Raw genomic sequence first — 19,683 nt, forward strand, 5'->3', positions numbered from 1 at the left:
TCTCACTATGGTTTCTTTTTACAGGGTTACATTAGGAGTGGGTTCTCTGTACTCTTTTGTCTTGTGTATTTTCCACCTGAATTCCCATCTGGTTTAAATCCTTATCTATGCCTTGATTACTACTACTTCAATACCCCATAATTTTCTAACTGGTCCTCCTCTCTTCTCATCACAATCTCTGGAATCTTTTCCCGCCTACGGGCTTCACAACTTTCTTATTTCTATTATAATTTTAACACACTACAGCCAATGATCACAATATTTCATGGTCCCACCTAAATAACTAACCCAGTTATCAAAGATCTCTCAGCATATGACAAATACAGAAACATAAGCAACTACAAAAAAAGAGATACTCATCATTTATCTGTTAACTCAGGATCGGGCATAGTTTTGCACAAAGCACTGACATTACTTCTGTCTTCATATATCTTAGGCCACCATGTCATATTATAATCGCCAATGTCTGAATAGAGAGTTCCTGCTGCTTTCCATTTCTGATAACGTGCTCTTGATTTTTCAATTTCATCACCAGCAGTTATAGTTGAAATTGTAGATATAAAAATAAATACGAAGATTTTCTTTCCAACATTCATCTCTACAGTATATGCAGAGTACAGTATATACTGTATATTGGATCACGCTTGAAAACCTTTAGGCCTTAATGCACTACCAACTAGTCCTCAACTGAGAGAGGTCAACAAGATAACTATTAGATAGTAACACCATCCAGATTTATAAATAACTCAAGTACCAGCCCTTACAAACAAGCACTAAAATTATGCCTCTTCAGATTTAGATAACACTTATAAAGTTATCCACACCAAAAACAGAAGTCAGTGATATAAAATGAAGTAAAAAACATGCTAAATTACTTATGCAAGTTTCTTGTTACTTGTAAAAAATGACTATGTTAAAATAAATTTACCAACACCCTTTTTCATAATACTTTAAGATTTATGATACAGTACATCAAACTATGATAGTAAATATCAAAGTAAATTAAATTGTCATATCTGGATCTGTCTTTAATGAATAATACTAAAGCTTATAATCTCATGATCTCAAGTGACCTTTTATTCTGATTGAGGATAAACATAAACTGAAAACATGAAAGGATTCACATTTGGTACCAAAAAAAACAACTTACAAACACATTAGGTCTGTCTCTTCAATTGCAAAAAAATAAAAAAATAAAAAAAAAAAGAGAGAGAGAGAGAGAGAGAGAGAGAGAGAGAGAGAGAGAGAGAGAGAGAGAGAGAGAGAGAGAGAGAGAGAGACTTGTTGAGAAAGTCTTTCAAGATTTTTGGCGATTAATCTATTCTGAAGAGGTGTTTTAATTCTTTCATTATATCTTATTTAGAGTATTGTTCTCCTGTCTGGTCTTCAGCTGTTGGACAGGAACTCAAAGGTCTATTAAATTTCTTATTCCTGATCTAGATATTAATCTCTGGCTCAGATGCCCACTTAGTTCGTTATGCATGCTGCATAAGATTTTTCATAATTCTGATCATCCTTTACATTCAGATCTTTCCAGACAGTTATTATCATTATTACTAGCTAAACTACAACCCTAGTTGGAAAAGCAAGATGCTATAAGCCCAAGGGCTCCACCAGGGAAAAATAGCCCAGTGAGTAAAGGAAATAAGTTAATAAATAAATGATATAAGTAATGAAAAAAGGGATTTTGACGAAGGAAAAATCTATTTCTGGGGAGAGACCTGTGACGCCCGGTGAAAAGTCCTTCTATCTACCTTTTCTGATATAAATCTTCCAAATATACCAGAGAAAAATAAAAGCATGGAATGCAGAGGTTACTACCCTCGCGCGAGCACCTCGTGAGTGTCGTGTCTACATTGGGGGCGTGTGAAAACCACTATTCACAGGCTGTCTTCCAATTAGATAACTCCTTCATCAAAGGGAAGGGCCGTAACAAAGACCCCAGAATAATGTAATTGTGATCAATCATGACAAAGGTTCGTGTGCAAAAGGCCGCAGCCGGAGTCTGAGTGCTGGATTTGACCGTTGCACTCCAAATATCTGACTAGTTCTCACCCAATGAGTATCCATTATAGCGGAGTATAACTCAAGGCGGAGCTAAGGGTGTCGGCATAAAGCGACCCCAATTAATGACTCATACACTAACGTAACCTATTAATAGTGCTAGCTATATTAACAGTAACCACATCAATAAAACGTGTATATCATTAAACGTAATATCATCAACCCGGAGAATAAGAGGAGGCAGGAATAACTTGTGATCGTAAAAAAAAACGGAAAACGGGAAATCCACCTCTCGCACTCGAGCTAATAAAGAAAACGAGAGAAGGGGTAACTCGTATCTGTAGGACAGAAAACAAGCACTCTATGCTCTCGCTCTCAAGGTTACATAATAAAAAACCAACATCACACAATAATATGATAAGAAAAATAATAAAATTGATTGCTTTTTCTTAGTAATTGTAATAACCAAGAACGAAGAATAACGACAACGTAACAAATAAACAAGTACTGTATATAGTCTAAATCGAGCACCTTCCTGAGGCGAGTACAAAACTATAACAAAGACTAAATCGCTATTCTTCGTAGGTCCAAATAAATACCATAGTAAAAACTAATAATAAATAATGATAATAAAATTGGTCATAAAACGTAAGTAATATAACCTAGATGACAGAGTACCAGAAGGGCAATAATAACTTGAAAATTTACTGAAGCGAACACAACCCAAAATGGCTGCCGATACTGAGGCAGGCCAATCGCTTCCAAAAATAAAATCCACAATACTGGAAACAGAACAAATGCCTGGTACTGCAATAAACTGTCAAAACAAACTATGGTACTTAACATTGGTAAAGGTGAAGTAGCAACGTCAGTCATGTTGAATTAACGACAAACACTTCGAGAAACACTGGGCAAAAAATGTTTTAACTTTGCGGGCAAGTCCAAAACAGAAGGATGACCTGGAGGGTGTTCGTGTAGGTGGCGGTGGCGTGGTGCAAGTGTGGTTTCTGGGGTCTTTGTTACGGCCCTTCCCTTTGATGAAGGAGTTATCTAATTGGAAGACAGCCTGTGAATAGTGGTTTTCACACGCCCCCGATGTAGACACGACACTCACGAGGTGCTCGCGTGAGGGTAGTAACCTCTGCATTCCATGCTTTTATTTTTCTCTGGTATATTTGGAAGAATTATATCAGAAAAGGTAGATAGAAGGACTTTTCACCAGCCGTCACAGGTCGACCCAGAAATTTAAATTAAATATTCTAAAAATATTAACAACATTAAAACTGATATTTGATATATAAACTATTAAAGGACTTATGTAAGCCTGTTCAACATAAAAACAGTTGCTGCAGTTCTACTGATTCAACTAACCGATTAGGAAGATAATTCCACAACTTGGTCACAGCTGGAATAAAATGTTATTTTTATTAGTAAAATAAATTTTTGAATATACTTACCCGATAATCATGTAGCTGTCAACTCCGTTGCCCGACAGAATTCTACGGGAGGGATACGCCAGCTATCACTATACTAGAAGGGGGTGTACTCACAAGCGCCACCTGTGGCCAGGTACTACAGTACTTGTTGTTGACGCCACCTCACTTTTTCCTCGGTCCACTGGTTCTCTATGGGGAGGAAGGGTGGGTCAATTAAATCATGATTATCGGGTAAGTATATTCAAAAATTTATTTTACTAATGAAAATAACATTTTTCAATATTAAACTTACCCGATAATCATGTAGCTGATTCACACCCAGGGGGGTGGGTGAAAAACCAGTGTACAAGACTAAAGGATAGCTAAGTATCCCGTATTTCATATAATCAGTTATCCACAATAACAATGAAATAATAAGTACCTGGTAAGGAAGTCGACTTGAACCGTTACTCTGCCTTTAATAAGATCGTCTTCCTTACTGAGCGCAGCGTTCCTCTTGGAAGGCTGAATCAACTCAAAGGTGCTAAAGTATACAGGGCTGCAACCCATACTAAAGGACCTCATCACAACCTTTAACCTCGGCGCTTCTCAAGAAAGAATTGACCACCCGCCAAATCAACAAGGATGTGGAAGGCTTCTTAGCCGACCGTACAACCCATAAAAAGTATTCAAGAGAAAGGTTAAAAGGTTATGGGATTATGGGAATGTAGTGGCTGAGCCCTCGCCTACTACTGCATTCGTTGCTACGAATGGTCCCAGGGTGTAGCAGTACTCGTAAAGAGACTGGACATCTTTGAGATAGAATGATGCGAACACTGACTTGCTTCTCCAATAGGTTGCATCCATAACACTCTGCAGAGAATGGCTCTGTTTGAAGGCCACTGAAGTAGCCACAGCTCCCACTTCATGTGTCCTTACCTTCAGCAAAGCAAGGTCTTCTTCCTTCAGATGAGAATGTGTTTCTCTAATCAGAAGCCTGAATAGTAAGAAACTGAGTTCTTAGAACTTGGAAAAGAAGGTTTCTTGATAGCACACTATAAGGCTTCTGATTGTCCTTGTAAAGGTTAAGACCTTTTAGATAGTACCTAAGAGCTCTAACTGGGCAAAGTACTCTCTTCAGTTCATTCCCCACCAAGTTGGACAGGCTTGGGATCTCGAACGACTTAGGCCAAGGACGTGAAGGAAGCTCGTTTAGCAAAAACCGAGCTGCAAGGAACATGTAGCCGTTTCAGATGTGAAAACAATGATCCTGCTGAAGGCGTGGATCTCACTTACTCTTTTAGCTGTTGTCAAGCACACGAGGAAAAGAGTTTTTAATGTGAGGTCCTAAAAAGAGGCTGATTGGAGAGGTTCAAATCTTGATGACATAAGGAACCTTAGGACCACGTCTAGATTCCAGCCTGGAGTGGACAACCGACGTTCCTTTGAGGTCTCAAAAGACCTAGGGAGGTCCTGTAGATCTTTGTTGGTGGAAAGATCCAAGCCTCTGTGGCGGAAAACCGCTGCCAACATACTTCTGTAACCCTTGATCGTAGGAGCTGTAAGGGATCTTACTTTCCTTAGATATAACAGGAAGTCAGCAATCTGGGTTACAGTGGTACTGGTTGAGGAAACTGCATTGGTCTTGTACCAGCTACGGAAGACTTCCCCTTGAGACTGATAGATTCTGAGAGTGGATGTTCTCCTTGCTTTGGCAATCGCTCTGGCTGCCTCCTTCGAAAAGCCCCTAGCTCTTGAGAGTCTTTCGAAAGTCTGAAGGCAGTCAGACGAAGAGCGTGGAGGATTGGGTGTACCTTCTTTACGTGAGGTAGACTTAGAAGGTTCACTCCTAGAGGAAGAGTCCTGGGAATGTCGACCAGCCATTGCAGTACCTCTAAGAACCATTCTCTCGCGGGCCAGAGCGGAGCCAACCAACGTCAGCCGTGTCCCTTTGTGAGAGGAGAACTTCTGAAGTACCCTGTTGACAATCTTGAACGGCGGGAATGCATACAGGTCGAGATGGAACCAATCCAGCAGAAAAGCATCCACGTGAACTGCTGCTGGGTCTGGAATCGGAGAACAATACAACAGGAGTCTCTAGGTTATCGAGGTAGCGAACAGATCTATGGTTGGCTGACCCCACAGGGCCCAAAGTCTGCTGCAAACATTCTTGAGAAGGGTCCACTCTGTGGGGATGACCTGACCCTTCCGGCTGAGGTGATCTGCCATGACATTCATACCGCCCTGAATGAACCTCGTTACCAGTTAGCTTTCGATCTTTAGACCAGATGAGTAGGTCCCTTGCGATCTAGAACAACTTCCACGAAAGAGTCCCTCCCTGCTTGAAGATGCAAGCCAGGGCTGTGGTGTTGTCAGAGTCCACCTCCACCACTTTGTTAAGCTGGAGGGACTTGAAGTTTATCAAGGCCAGAATAACCGCCAACAACTCCTTGCAATTGATGTGAAGTGTCCTTTGCTCCTGATTCCATGTTCCCGAGCATTCTTGTCCGTCCAAAGTCGCACCCCAGCCCGTGTCTGATGCGTCCGAGAGGAGACGGCGGTCGTGTTTCTGAACAGCCAAAGGTAGACTTCCTTGAGAAGAAAGCTGTTCTTACACCACGCGAGAGAAGACCTCCTCTCTTCGGAAACAGGAACTGAGACCGTCTCTAGCGTCATGTCCTTTATCCAGTGAGCAGCTAGATGATACTGAAGGGGGGGGAGGTGGAGTCTCCCTAACACGATGAACAGGGCCAGCGATGAAAGTGTCCCTGTTAGACTCATCCACTACCTGACTGAGCATCGGTTCCTTCTCAGCATGCTCTGGATGCATTCTAGGGCTTGGAAGATCCTTGGGGCCGACGGAGAAGCCCGAAAAGCTCGACTCTGAAGATCCATACCCAAGGAGACAATGGTCTGGGATGGGACGAGCTGAGACTCCTCAAAATTGACCAGGAGGCCCAGTTCCTTGGTCAGATCCATAGTCCATTTGAAAATCTCCAGACAGCGACGACTTGTGGGAGCTCTTAAAAGCCAGTCGTCTGACGGAGCCGGACACAAGATCATGGTACTGCTGCACAGTCTGTGAACTGTCAACCATGGGCAAGCGAGGAAGTACAGTGACAACCCGAATCTGTCTAGACTGTCTGGGTCGTACAGACAACTCCTTATCGGGTTGCTGAGGTTGCCGCACTGCGTCACAACAAGTCACTTCTGCTGGTTGTTGAACGTCTTCCCCGTGACACATTGACTCCGTAAACAAAAAATCCTCTAACAAGGATTAAGCTTGGACTGCATGTCTTGCAACACAGCTCAAGGTCTATGGGAGCAGGTGTGGTAACAGACGGGATTAGCGACTGAAGTGGAACCATTACCTTCCCTGGAAGCATGTTATGCTTAAATAAAAGTCCATAGGAGGCTACGCAGCTAAAGGCTCCCTCCAAATGACAGAGTCCTCAAGGGAATATCAGAAGGAGGGAGAAAAGAACTTTCTCATCTACAGGGACCATATCCTAGAAAAGCTAAGTTCTCTCAGTGAGGGTTTCACTGGTGCAAAAGCAGCGGACTAGAAGGCAACGTTATGAAACTGCTTGACAGTCTAGTGAGTTGGCAACAACCAAAGATGTGTGACTGAGAAGCATGCGGTAAGGTATGCAGAGCATGTTGTATGCAGAGTATGCTGTATGCAGAGCATGCTGTATGTAGAGCATGTTGTATGCAGAGCATGCTGAATGCAGAGCATGCTGTATGCAGAGCATGTTGTATGCAGAGCATGCTGAATGCAGAGCATGCTGTATGCAGAGCATGTTGTATGCAGAGCATGCTGTATGCAGAGCATGCTGTAGGTAGAGCATGTTGTATGCAGAGCATGCTGAATGCAGAGCATGCTGTATGCAGAGCATGTTGTATGCAGAGCATGCTGTAAGCAGAGCATGCTGTATGTAGAGCATGCTGTAAGGTAAGCAGAGCGTGTGCATGGCGTTTAACATTTCTCAGAAATTCCATGACCAGTGCTAGAGTGCTTTATGCATGCTTGCATGGGGTTTTAATATCAACATAATATTTACCTTACATTCATAACTCATGATTCATATTTTTGCCATATTTTGCGATATTGTTAAAAATATATTGCAAGGAATACAAATATATTTTTATAAGTAATACAAATAACCTCCATTATCATAATGTTTGACAATGGAGGTAAGGTAAGCTGAACAACAGAGTCAGAACGAGCTGGAACAACAATAGTTGTGGTTTCCTCTTCAAGACTCTGTTGAGGGAACACCTGAGGCTCAGTCTGCAAAGGCTGATCAGCAGAAGGTAGGCGCATGGGTGGAGGAGGCTGACTCCTGGCATGAGTGGCTGAACTCAAGGGTTGCGCTTGCTGAGTGGTTGGCGGATGCGCCGTAGCAAGTTCCTGAGGAACGAGTTGAGGTTCCTGCGGTGTGAGCTGAGAGCGAAAAGGTAGTGGCTGCGCAGAACGCAGTAAAAGTCTCGCAAGTTGAGGCTCCTGAGGCGCAAGGCTAAGGTGTTGAGGTGCTTGCCTTGAGGAGGGTTGAGCTCGCTGCAGCGAGAGCTGAGGAGACTGACTCATGGATGGGAGAGGTTGTTGTACCTCAAGCGAGTGTTGCCTCACTGGTGGAACAGCAAGTGGAAGCGGAGGAAGAGAGGTATAAGCCTCCTGTTCCCATTGCTGAGGTTGCCTTAAGGAAGGCGGAGGGAGCTGCACACCACTGGGATCAGTAAACTCATAACGTGGCTCAACATCGTACGCCTGGCAGGCGGTACTGCGGTCAGGCGGAGCGAGCGCAGGCGGAGCGAGCGCAGGCGGAGGGAGCGCAGGCGCGGAGCGAGCGCAGGCGGAGGCGCAACCTTCTCAGCCCGACACTCACGCATCAAGACCGAAAGTCGTGACTGCATGGACTGCAGTAGAGTCAACTTGGGGTCGGCAGACACTAAGGTCTGCTGAGGTAAAGCCTTAACAGCAGAGATCTGTTGCGGCAGAACCTTACTCCTCTTAGGCGGAGTGCATTCAACTGATGACTGCGGGGAGTCAGAGCTAACCCAATGACTGCATCCGGGTTGTTGAACTCTAACTTCGTACGTCTGGCATAGGTCTGGACTTTACGTTTAAGAGGTCTTGAGACCTGAGACCAGCGTTTTCTCCCCTAAATTTTTTCTGCAGACGAGCAAAATAAGGGCTCAATCGTCTGCGGGTGGGAGTGACGGTCTCGGTAAGACACGCCCGCAACCACCGAGGATACTTCTGTGCGCCGATCAAGGCCTGCTGAACCCTTTTGCCCTTCGACATTGCTTCTCCCCTGGGCTTGGGAGCTTGCAAGAGGTCCCGGACTGGGAGGACGACTGGCGCGCACAGAGACTAGGGAGAAGAGCAAAAACGATAACAACGTTACTCGCTTGAATGAAACGTTTATCCTCCTCTTTCTCCCTCCGTCTCTATATCTCTCTCTCTCTCTCTCTCTCTCTTGACTTAGAACCTGAGAGAAGAGCCCAATCATATATATCGTTAAAACATATTATTGTTAAAGGAAAAAACTGAAATATTTCCCAAAATGAAAAGTTCCTTTATTAGGATTAAAACCATTAAGTTAAGAAAGAATGAACAAAACGCTAGACACGGTTACTCTTACTGCAACGTGAAACCGTGAAAATTCTTTCTCTATCGTAACGATAGAGCGCAAGTTGAACGTTCTGAACGTCAACAACTGCAGAGACAAAACAAAACGTTAGTTCACTTTGAAAACAGTACGAGACTATCAAAGAAATTCTTTCAAAGACATTAAAATAGCATAATATGTTAACAGGTAAAACCGAAATGACGGGCTCAAAGTTAATTAACTTCGGTACCAAGAAAAGACCGCCTACTATTAGGAAGGTCGAATATAAACAAATATAAAAATTAATTTTAATAAGTTTATAATAAAAGGAAGTTAATCGAAGAGGCCTATAAGAGGCGGAGAGATATAAAATAAATCTATAACTTTTGTTAAGCAAAATTAAGAAAGAGAGTCTATACTCTCTTAGACACCAACACTTCCGTCTAAGGGAAGGGTCGGCCATTTAAAGGTGAAAGAGAGTTAATACTCTCTTCGTCACCATAATTAATCAAATTAATTCCAAAAGCTAACTAAGCTAATATAGAAGTTTCCAGTATAGCGAATAGCTGCAAATTTTAGAGAAATACTTCACCAAACCGTGAACAATACTCCAAAATCATAAGCGTATCCAAGAACGTCTTGCCGGAAGCACGACAGAGGAAAAAGTGAGGTGGCGTCAACAACAAGTACTGTAGTACCTGGCCACAGGTGGCGCTTGTGAGTACACCCCCTTCTAGTATAGTGATAGCTGGCGTATCCCTCCCGTAGAATTCTGTCGGGCAACGGAGTTGACAGCTACATGATTATCGGGTAAGTTTAATATTGAAAAACTTCTAGAGTGCTGTGTAGTATTGAACCTCATGATGGAGAAAGCCTGACTATTAGAATTAACTGCATACCTAGTATCACGAACAGGATGGAACTGTCCGGGAAGATCTGAATGTAAAGGATGGTCAGAATTATAAAAAAAATTATGCAACATGCCTAATGAACTAATTGAACAACGGTACCAGAGATTAATATTTAGATCATGATTAAGAAATTTAATAGACCATAAGTTCCTGTCCAACAAATTAAGATGAGAATCAGCAGCTGAACACCAGACAGTAGAATAATACTCGAAACAAGGTAAAATGAAAGAATTAAAACACTTCTATAGAAAAGATTGATCACCAAAAATCTTGAAAGACTTTCTCAATAAACCAATTTTTTGTGCAATTGAAGAAGACACAGTCCTAATGTGTTTCTCAAAAGTAAATTTGCTGTCGAGAATCACACCTACAGATTTAAGAGTCATACAAAGTTAAAGAAACATTATCAATGCTGAGATCCAGACATTGAGGAGCCACTGTCCTTGACCTACTGTACTTACAATCGTACTTTGAGTTTTGTTAGGATTCAACTTCATATCCCATAATTTGCACCATGTACTAATTTTAGCTAGATCTCTATTGAGGGATTCAGCAACCCCAGATCTACATTCAGGAGATGGAATTGATGCACAGAGTAACATCATCTGCATATGCAACAAGCTTGTTTTCTAGATCAAACTACATGTCATGTGTACTGTATATAGTATGAAAAGTAATGGGCCAAGAACACTACCCTGGGGAACATCAGATATCATATTCCTATACTCACTATGGTGCCCACCAACAACTCTTTGAGATCTATTACTTGAAAATTCAATAATGATGCTAAGAAACGACCCACCCACTCCCAAATGTTTGAGTTTGAAAACAACAAGGGCATCCATCCTGTTCGTAATACTATAAATGCAGTTAATTCTAATTGTTATGCCTTCATCATAAGGCTCAATACTAACGTTTAGTTGTGGAATGATCTTCCAAATCGGGTACTGTAGTTGAATTGGTAGAACTTCAAAAGTTCAAACTTGCTGTAAATGTTTTTATGTTGAACAGGCTGACATAAACATCTTTTTGTAGTTTATTTATGAAATATCAGTGTTGGTGCTGTTACTGTTTTTGAAATATTTTATTTTAATTGTTCATTATTGTTCATTATTTCTCATATTTATTTATTTCCTTATTTTCTTTCCTCACTGGGCTATTTTCCCCATTGGAGCCATTGGGCTTATAGCATCTTGCTTTTCCAACTAGGGTTGAACCTTAGCTAGGTAATAGTAGTAGTAGTAGTAGTAGTAGTAGTAGTAGTAGTAGTAGTAGTAGTAGTAGTAACAAAAGAAAAATAAAAAACAATAATAATAATAATAATAATAATAATAATAATTAGAAAGAAGACACTCTATTCCTTGTATAACTCTCTCTTTAGTCAAAAGGATGACTGATGAGTCAACTGGAATACAGGAGATACAAACATAAGTAATAGAAGATACAAACATCATACATATACCAATTTGGTGGCCCTTCCCCCAATTTTGGGGGGTAGCCAACATCAAACAAAAGAAACAGAAAAGGGGACCTCTCCTCTCTACGTTCCTCCCAGCCTGACAAGGGACTCAACCGAGTTTGGCTGGTACTGCTAGGGGTGCCACAGCCCACCCTCCCCCGTTATCCACCACAGATGAAGCTTCATAACGCTGAATCCCATACTGCTGCTACCTCCGCGGTCTTCCAAGGCACCGGAGGAAGCAGCAGAGCCTACCGGAACTGCGTCACAATCGCTCGCCATTCATTCTTATTTCTAGCACGCTCTCTTGCCTCTCTCACATCTAACCTCCTACCACCCAGAGCTTCCTTCACTCCACCCAAACCTTGGCCTTCCTCTTGTACTTCTCCCATCGACTCTTGCATTCATCACCTTCTTTAGCAGACAGCCAGTTTCCATTCTCTCAACATGGCCAAACCACCTCAACACATTCATATCCACTCTAGCTGCTAACTCATTTCTTACACCCGTTCTCACCCTCACTACAGTACTTCGTTCCTAACCCTATCTACTCGAGATACACCAGCCATACTCCTTAGACATTTTATCTCAAACACATTCAATTTCTATCTCTCCGTCACTTTCATTCCCCACAACTCCGATCCATACATCACAGTTAGTACAATCACTTTCTCATACAGAACTCTCTTTACATTCATGCCCAACCCTCTATTTTTTACTACTCCCTTAACTGCCCCCTACACTTTGCATCCTTCATCACTCTCTGACGTACATCTGCTTCCACTCCACCATTTGCTGCAACAACAGACCCCAAGTACTTAAACTGATCCACCTCCTCAAGCAACTCTCCATTCAACATGACATTCAATCTTGCACCACCTCCCTTCTCGTACATCTCATAACCTTACTCTTACCCACATTAACTCTCAACTTCCTTCTCTCACACACCCTTCAAAATTCTGTCACTAATCGGCCAAGCTTCTAACAACAACTGATTTACCTCCCATTCATGGTCATTCTCGCCTACCAATTTCAATCCTCGTCCAAGCACTTGAGCATTCACCTCTCTCACCACTCCATCAACATACAAGTTAAACAACCACGGCGACATCACACATCCCTGTCTCAGCCCCACTCTCACCGGAAACCAATCACTCACTTCATTTCCTATCCTAACACATGCTTTACTACCTTTGTAGAAACTTTTCACTGCTTGCAACAACCTTCCACCAACTCCATATAACCTCATCACATTCCTCATTGCTTCCCTTCAACTCTATCATACGCTTTCTCCAGATTCATAAATGCAACATACACTTCCTTACCTTTTGCTAAATATTTCTTGCATATCTGCCTAACTGTAAAAATCTGATTCATACAACCCCAACCTCTTCTAAAACCACCCTGTACTTCTAAGATAGCATTCTCTGTTTTTTCCTTAATCCTATTAATCAGTACTCTACCATACACTTTTCCCACCACACTCAAAAAACTAATACCCCTTGAATTGCAACACTCATGCACATCTCTCTTACCCTTATATAGTGGTACAATACACGCACAAACCCAATCTACTGGTACCATTGACAAAACAAAACATATTAAGCAATCTCACCAACCATTCAAGTACAGTCACACCCCATTCCTTCAACATCTCAGCTCTCACACCATCCATACCAGATGCTTTTCCTACTCTCGTTTCATCTAGTGCTCTCCTCACTTCCCCTCTTGTAATCTCTCTCTCATTCTCATCTCCCATCACCAGCACCTCAATACCTGGAACAGCAATTATATCTGCCTCCCTATTATCCTCAACATTCAGTAAACTTTCAAACATAAAAGTAAATGAGGTAAATGACATATCTAACTATCTCCTTTTCCAAGGTTGGAGTTTTGAACGGTACGGATAAAACTTTACGGGCTGGAAACAGCAACTTGGGGAAGTTCTGTAATAGGCCTGATTGCCAAATTATAAAAACATCAATAGTTTTTGCAGCACTTAATCTGTTCACATAGCCTGATTAAAAATTATACATGTGACTCAAGTGCCATTCATCAATGGTACTTCCATGCACTTAATATAAAGACCTCATCTCTCTTCCATTGGGGGTTATTATTGTGATCCACCGAAGACCCTGGGCTCGAAGTGAACAGTCACACTAATCCTTAAAATGCTGTCTCAAATGCACCGTTTCCCTAAAGCCTGGTTTGTTATGAGGCATAAGACGCCTCAGGGATAATGGTAGCTTAGTAACTGGTGGCACAGTTGTAGGATCTGGTGAGGATGGACCCGATGGAGTGGCGACTGGTTCCTGTTGATCCGTTAACTGCATAGGAGTTGTAGCTGTTGGCCCTGGGGCTGTAAGCTGTGGAGTCGTTGGCTCTGTATATGGGACTTCAACTGGAGCTGGTGCAGCTTCTGGCTCAGGTGGACCTTCTGCAACTTCAATCATGGTAGGTGCACTGTTTGTGGGCTGGTTGGAACCGATTCTGGGGGGTGTGCGAAGTATGGGATCAATCCTATCAGGAGGAGGCTGGGATGGTCGGAATCTCCTGAGATGTTGGCGATTTCAGAGTGTCACTCTACCAGAAGATGAAGAACAGCAAAATCCATTCACCAACCGAGCCAAAAGCAAAGTGAGCTAAATCACCGGTGTGTGAGCGGGAGCGGTAGCAAGCTACCCCCCCTAAATTAGCAACATGGGTAGTTAACCCTAAAAAAGTTTTAATGGCTCGTCATTTCAGCTTCGCCGAAAGTAATACCCCTAAATAAATACCGTAGTTTTGTATTCAAGTTACAGAAAAAAACGTGATATAACCGAATTTGACCTTCATTTCAATTGCAAACAGAACAAATAGTTTGGCTAGCTTCACCACAGAAGCTAGTCAAACTGGCTGTTCTGTTTGGTTGAGATGAAATGAAGTTAAATTCGGTGAAATAACATTTACTACAGGAAAACATATTTTCTGTTCAAAACGTTTTACCCTAAATATGACAAATTTGTAGATAATTTGTATTTTTCCTAACTATACAAATCTCAGCTATTTAATAGGGTTATTACTTTTGGTGTAGCTGAAATGACGAGCCATTAAATTTTAACGAGGGTTAACTACCCATACCACTAGTTAGCGGGGGTAGGGGAGGGTAGCTTGCTACCGCTCCCCCTCACACAACTGTGATTGAGCTCACTTTGCTTGGAGGTAGGACTTCAAGGGGGATAAGGCTGGTGGGTAAGTTTGCTTAAATAGCTAAAGTTCGTATAGTTAGGAAAAATAAATACAAATTATCTACGAATTTGTCATTTGTTCCTAACTGGAATACAAACCACGCTATTTAATAGGGGTGACTCACCCATTAGGTAGGGTGGACGTCCCAGCCAATCTGGCTTTGGCTTTACCCGGGGTCTCCTTATCTGAGTGTGTCAGTCCTCAAAAATAAGGAGTCCCTGCACCTTGCTAAAACCTTGCTAAGCAAGGTCCGCGGCCTACGCAAGCTGTGTGTTGAGGTATATAGAAGTGTGACTGTCCAGGTAAAGTTATTCCAAGTTCTTTAGAAGGAAAAACTGTGTAACTAGGACTTTCCCAATACCACCTCGTCAGGGTATGGGGACGCAACACTATTAGTTTTAATATGATATTTTGATTATAAAATAAATTTTTGAATATACTTACCCGGTGAATATATAATAGCTGACGTCTCCGACGGCTCGACAGAATTCAAAAACTCGCGAGCGATCGCCATGAAGGTAGCGGGTGTGCCCACCAGCGCCAACTATCGGCCAGATACCGCATATACATGTAAACAGCTCCAGTTCTTCTCATCCCGCTGTGTCTCTATCGGGGAGGAAGGGGGGGCCTTTAATTTATATATTCACCGGGTAAGTATATTCAAAAATTTATTTTATAATCAAAATATCATTTTTAAATATTAAACTTAGCCGGTGAATATATAATAGCTGATTCACACCCATGGTGGTGGGTAGAGACCAGTATTAATACAGTTTACGGCGTATATGCTTAGAGTTTTTGACAGTTATATCATAACAAAACCCAAATAAATATAGGTACCTGGTAAGGAAGCTGACTCTAACGATTACTCTGCCTTGTTAGTCCGCTTTCCTCACGAAGCCCAGCCATCCTCTTAGGATGCTGAAAGACTCCCAGGAGCTGAAGTATCTAGGGCGACAACCCATACAACAGGACCTCATCAAAACCCTTAATCTGGGCGCTCTCAAGAAATGACATTTGACCACCCGCCAAATCAAAAAGGATGCGAAAGGCTTCTTAGCCTTCCGTACAACCCAATTAAAAACATTTCAAGAGAAGATTAAAAGGATATTGGAATTAAGGGAATGTAGTGGTAGAACCCTTACCCACTACTGCACTCGCTGCAACGAATGGACCCAGTGTGTAGCAGTCCTCATAAAGAGTCTGGACATCTTTTAAGTAAAATGACGCGAATACCGACTTGCTTCTCCAAACGGTCGCGTCCATAATACTTTGCAGAGATCTATTTTGCTTAAAGGCCACAGAAGTTGCTATAGCTCTTACTTCGTGCGTCTTAACCTTAAGCAAGCAACGATCTTTTTCACTCAAGTGAGAATGAGCCTCTCGGATTAAAAATCTAATAAAATATGACAAAGCAATCTTTGACATAGGCAATGAAGGCTTCTTAACTGAGCACCACAAAGCCTCAGATCCACCTCGTAAGGATTTAGTCCGAGCTAAATAAAACTTCAGAGCTCTAACTGGACACAGCACTCTTTCAAGCTCGTTGCCTACGATCTCTGACAGGCAAGGTATATCAAATGACTTAGGCCAAGGACGAGATGGCAGTTCATTTTTGGCCAAGAAAACCAAGCTGAAGTGAACATGTGGCTTTATCTGTAGAAAAGCCGATGTTCCTACTGAAGGCATGGATCTCACTGACCCTTTTAGCCGAAGCCAAGCACACTAAGAAAAGCGTCTTGAGGGTGAGATCCTTCAGGGAGGCTAAATGTAATGGCTCAAACCTGTCGGACATTAGGAACCTTAGGACCACGTCTAAGTTCCATCCAGGAGTTGCCATACAACGCTCCTTAGAGGTCTCGAAGGACTTAAGGAGATCTTGGAGATCTTGATTATTGGACAGATCTAAGCCTCTATGTCTGAACACAGACCCCAACATGCTCCTGTAGCCCTTAATAGTGGGCGCTGAGAGGGAGCGAACATTTCTCAGATGTAGGAGAAAGTCTGCAATTTGGGCTACAGAGGTACTGGAAGAGGAAATGGATGATGACTTGCACCAGTCTCTAAAGACTTCCCACTTCCACTGATAGACCTTGATGGTAGATGCTCTCCTAGCTCTCGCAATCGTTTTGGCTGCCCCCTTCGAAAATCCTCTAGCTCTTGAGAGTCTTTCGATAGTCTGAAGGCAGTCAGACGAAGCGCGGGGAGGCTTTGATGAAGACTCCTTACGTGGCTGCCGTAAGAGATCCATCCTTAAAGGTAGACTCCTTGGAACGTCTACCAGCCATTGAAGTACCTCTGTTACTCACTCTCTCGCGGGCCAGAGTGGAGCAACCAATGTCAACCTGGTCCCTTCGTGAGAGGTGAACTCCTGCAGCACCTTGTCTAGGATCTTGAAAGGTGGAAAGGCATAAACGTCCAGGTGAGACCAGTCCAGCAGGAAAGCGTCTATGTGAGCTGCCTCTGGATCTGGAACTGGAAAGCAGTAAGTCGAGAGCCTCTTTGTCAGAGAGAGTAGCAAAAAGATCTATGGTGGGTAGACCCCATGTCATCCATAGCTTCTCGCACACAGTCTTATGCAACGTCCACTCCATGGAGAAGACTTGTCCTCTTCTGCTGAGGCCGTCCGCCAAGACATTCATTTCTGCACAAATCTCGCCAACGGAGAGATGTTACTGCCTTAAAAGGAGTTCCTTCTGATCCGTGGATCAAAGAACCGAGCCTTCCAGACTGTCCAGTGGAGCTCCCTAACCCAAATCCACTGGATCTGAAAACAACACATGGTTTGGGTTCTTGATCGCAAGAGAAAGACCTTCTCGAAGTCTGATGTTGCTGTCCCACCAAGTCAGACATGTCTAGACTGAGTTGGAGATTGGGAAAGAGATACTCACTAAGCCCTTCTCCTTGTTCCAATGTTTAGGTGAAATAGGAAAGGGCATAGGTTGAGTCTCCCCAGAGAGATAAACTACTCCAGCGATGAAAGAGTTCCCACGAGGCTAGTTCAAACTCTTACAGAGCAACTGTTTTTCTCTTGCAAGTGAAGGACTTTTAACAGAGCTTGTTCCATTCTTGCGGGAGACGAAAAGGGTCGAAAAATCAGACACTGTATCTCCATTCCCAAAAAAAGAATAGTCTGGGATGGGATACTGTAAGTTACGACTTCTCTACGTTCACTATGAGACCTCGCTCCTTGGTTAGGTCTAATGTCCATTAGAGGCTCTCCAGACAGCGATATAATGACGAACGCCCTGATTAGCCAGTCGTCAAAATAAAGGGAGGCTCTGAATCCTCAAAAAATGTAGAAAGCTTGCTACATTTTGCAAGGGCCTTGTAAAAACAAGAGGAGCAGGAATGAGGTCGGAGTACAGTGCTCTACAGTGGTACATCACTTTCCCGTCCACAAACCTCAGATGTAGTTGAAAGTTTGGATGAATCGGGATGTGGAAGTATGCATCCTGAAGGTCGAGAGAGACCATCCAGTCGCCTTCCATTAATGCTGTCAAGACAGCTTGGTAGACTTCATCGTGAAGTTTGTCTTGACAATGAACACATTGAGCGCACTTGCATCTTACGTACTCCTGCAGTGAACGTGGCTGCCAGATCATTGGAGCCATCCCTGATAGTCTTGTTCCTGCAGAGAACGTGGCTGTCAGATCATTGGAGCCATCCCTGATAGCCTTGTTTATGCATGACATAATTGTACAGCAAAACTTCAAACGCTCGAAAAAACTCCTAACAGGAGATGGTCTAGCTCTGAAGCCGACCATAAAATCTTGGAGCGTCTCATGGCCAGGCGCCAGGGAGAGTCTATGAGGCTTGAGAAGTCTATCTGGGCAGAGGCAGGAACTCCCAAGCCGAGAACTTCTCCCGTGTCATACCAGACGCTCGCTCTATAAGCCAGTTTAAAAGGAGGGAAAGCAAAGGCTGTCTCCCCCAAACTCCTCCTGGTGATCAACCAGTCGCCTAGCAAACGTAAAGCTCTCTTAGAAGAGCGAGAGAGCACTAGCTTAGAAAACAACGGCTTCGAAGTAGCTAGGCCTAGTGTAAACTCTGACGTTTAGGCGAACGAGGAGCAGCAGTTATAAAATGGTCCGGACAAAGATCCTTAAAAATCAGCATGATTTATTTAAAGTCCATAGAGGGCTGAGCAGCTTTAGGCTCCTCTCCGTCTGACAGAGTCCCCAAGGGAATATCAGTAGGAGGGGGATCAGCAACTTCCTCATCTGAAGGAACCTCGTCCGACAATTGCCGAGTCTCAAGCAAGGGAGAGACCTGCCGTGGTGGCAATGCTTGACAAGCAGAGTCCACACGCAAAGGAGCAACAGTAGCAGTCAAGGACGCTACGTCATGTAACTGCTTAAAGGACTGACCAGCAACAACAACAGGTGCGGGAGGACGCTCGACGTCAAGTCGAGACTGCCTTGACTGCCTAGATAGAGCAGTTAAAACAACTCTTGACTGTGGTGCTTGACGTTCAACGTCAAAACAAGGCAACTGAGCTGGTTGGCGAGCGTCCTGAACGTCAACACGAGACTGCGGCAGCGGCTGAACGTCAACACGAGGCTGCGGTAGCGGCTGAAAGTCAACACGGGACTGCAGCGAGTAAGGATCCAAGTCACGTGACTGACGTGACAAACTCCCGACATCACGTTTCATAACGTCAAACGGACGAGTAAATGCTCATTTGGGCGGCTAACGGCCAGAGTCTCGTTTAGTGTAACGGCGACTCGAAAGCGAAGGTTCATCGTGAACCTGCTCAACGTCATACTTCTCCATAAGGGAGGCAAGCTTAGTCTGCATGTCCTGCAGGACAACCCATTTAGGATCAACAGGAGTCGGGACGGGCCGAGACGACGGTAACGTCTGTGTTGGCAAAACATTGCCTTTACCGCGACCCTCGGACCCCGTGTTACGCTTGCGTTTAATAAGCGAATCGTCTTCCGACGACTGCAAAGGGTCAGAGCTGTCCCAATGGCTACAGCCAGGATGCTGGACCTGTCCTGAATGGACTGACTTCCGCTTTAAGGGTCTAGAAACTTTGCTCCAAGATT

The 19,683-nt window shown here is 43.4% G+C and overlaps 1 protein-coding gene across 2 annotated transcripts in view; it reads right to left on the reverse strand.

Annotated features, from left to right (window-relative positions):
• Window positions 1-19,683, reverse strand: part of LOC137658216 ((Lyso)-N-acylphosphatidylethanolamine lipase-like) — a 97,465-nt gene that overhangs the window by 42,847 nt on the left and 34,935 nt on the right. The window contains exon 1 of one of the 2 annotated variants that reach the window (XM_068392903.1): window positions 361-679. The exons of the other annotated variant lie outside the window; for it this stretch is intronic. Coding sequence (XP_068249004.1) covers window positions 361-596 — 236 coding nt within the window. The 5' untranslated portion in view covers window positions 597-679. Of the gene's footprint in view, window positions 1-360; window positions 680-19,683 lie in introns of those variants that run through there. 2 annotated transcript variants of the gene reach the window in all.

This window comes from Palaemon carinicauda, chromosome 1, assembly GCF_036898095.1.
Source record: "Palaemon carinicauda isolate YSFRI2023 chromosome 1, ASM3689809v2, whole genome shotgun sequence".
In the NCBI taxonomy this organism is placed as follows: domain Eukaryota; kingdom Metazoa; phylum Arthropoda; class Malacostraca; order Decapoda; family Palaemonidae; genus Palaemon; species Palaemon carinicauda.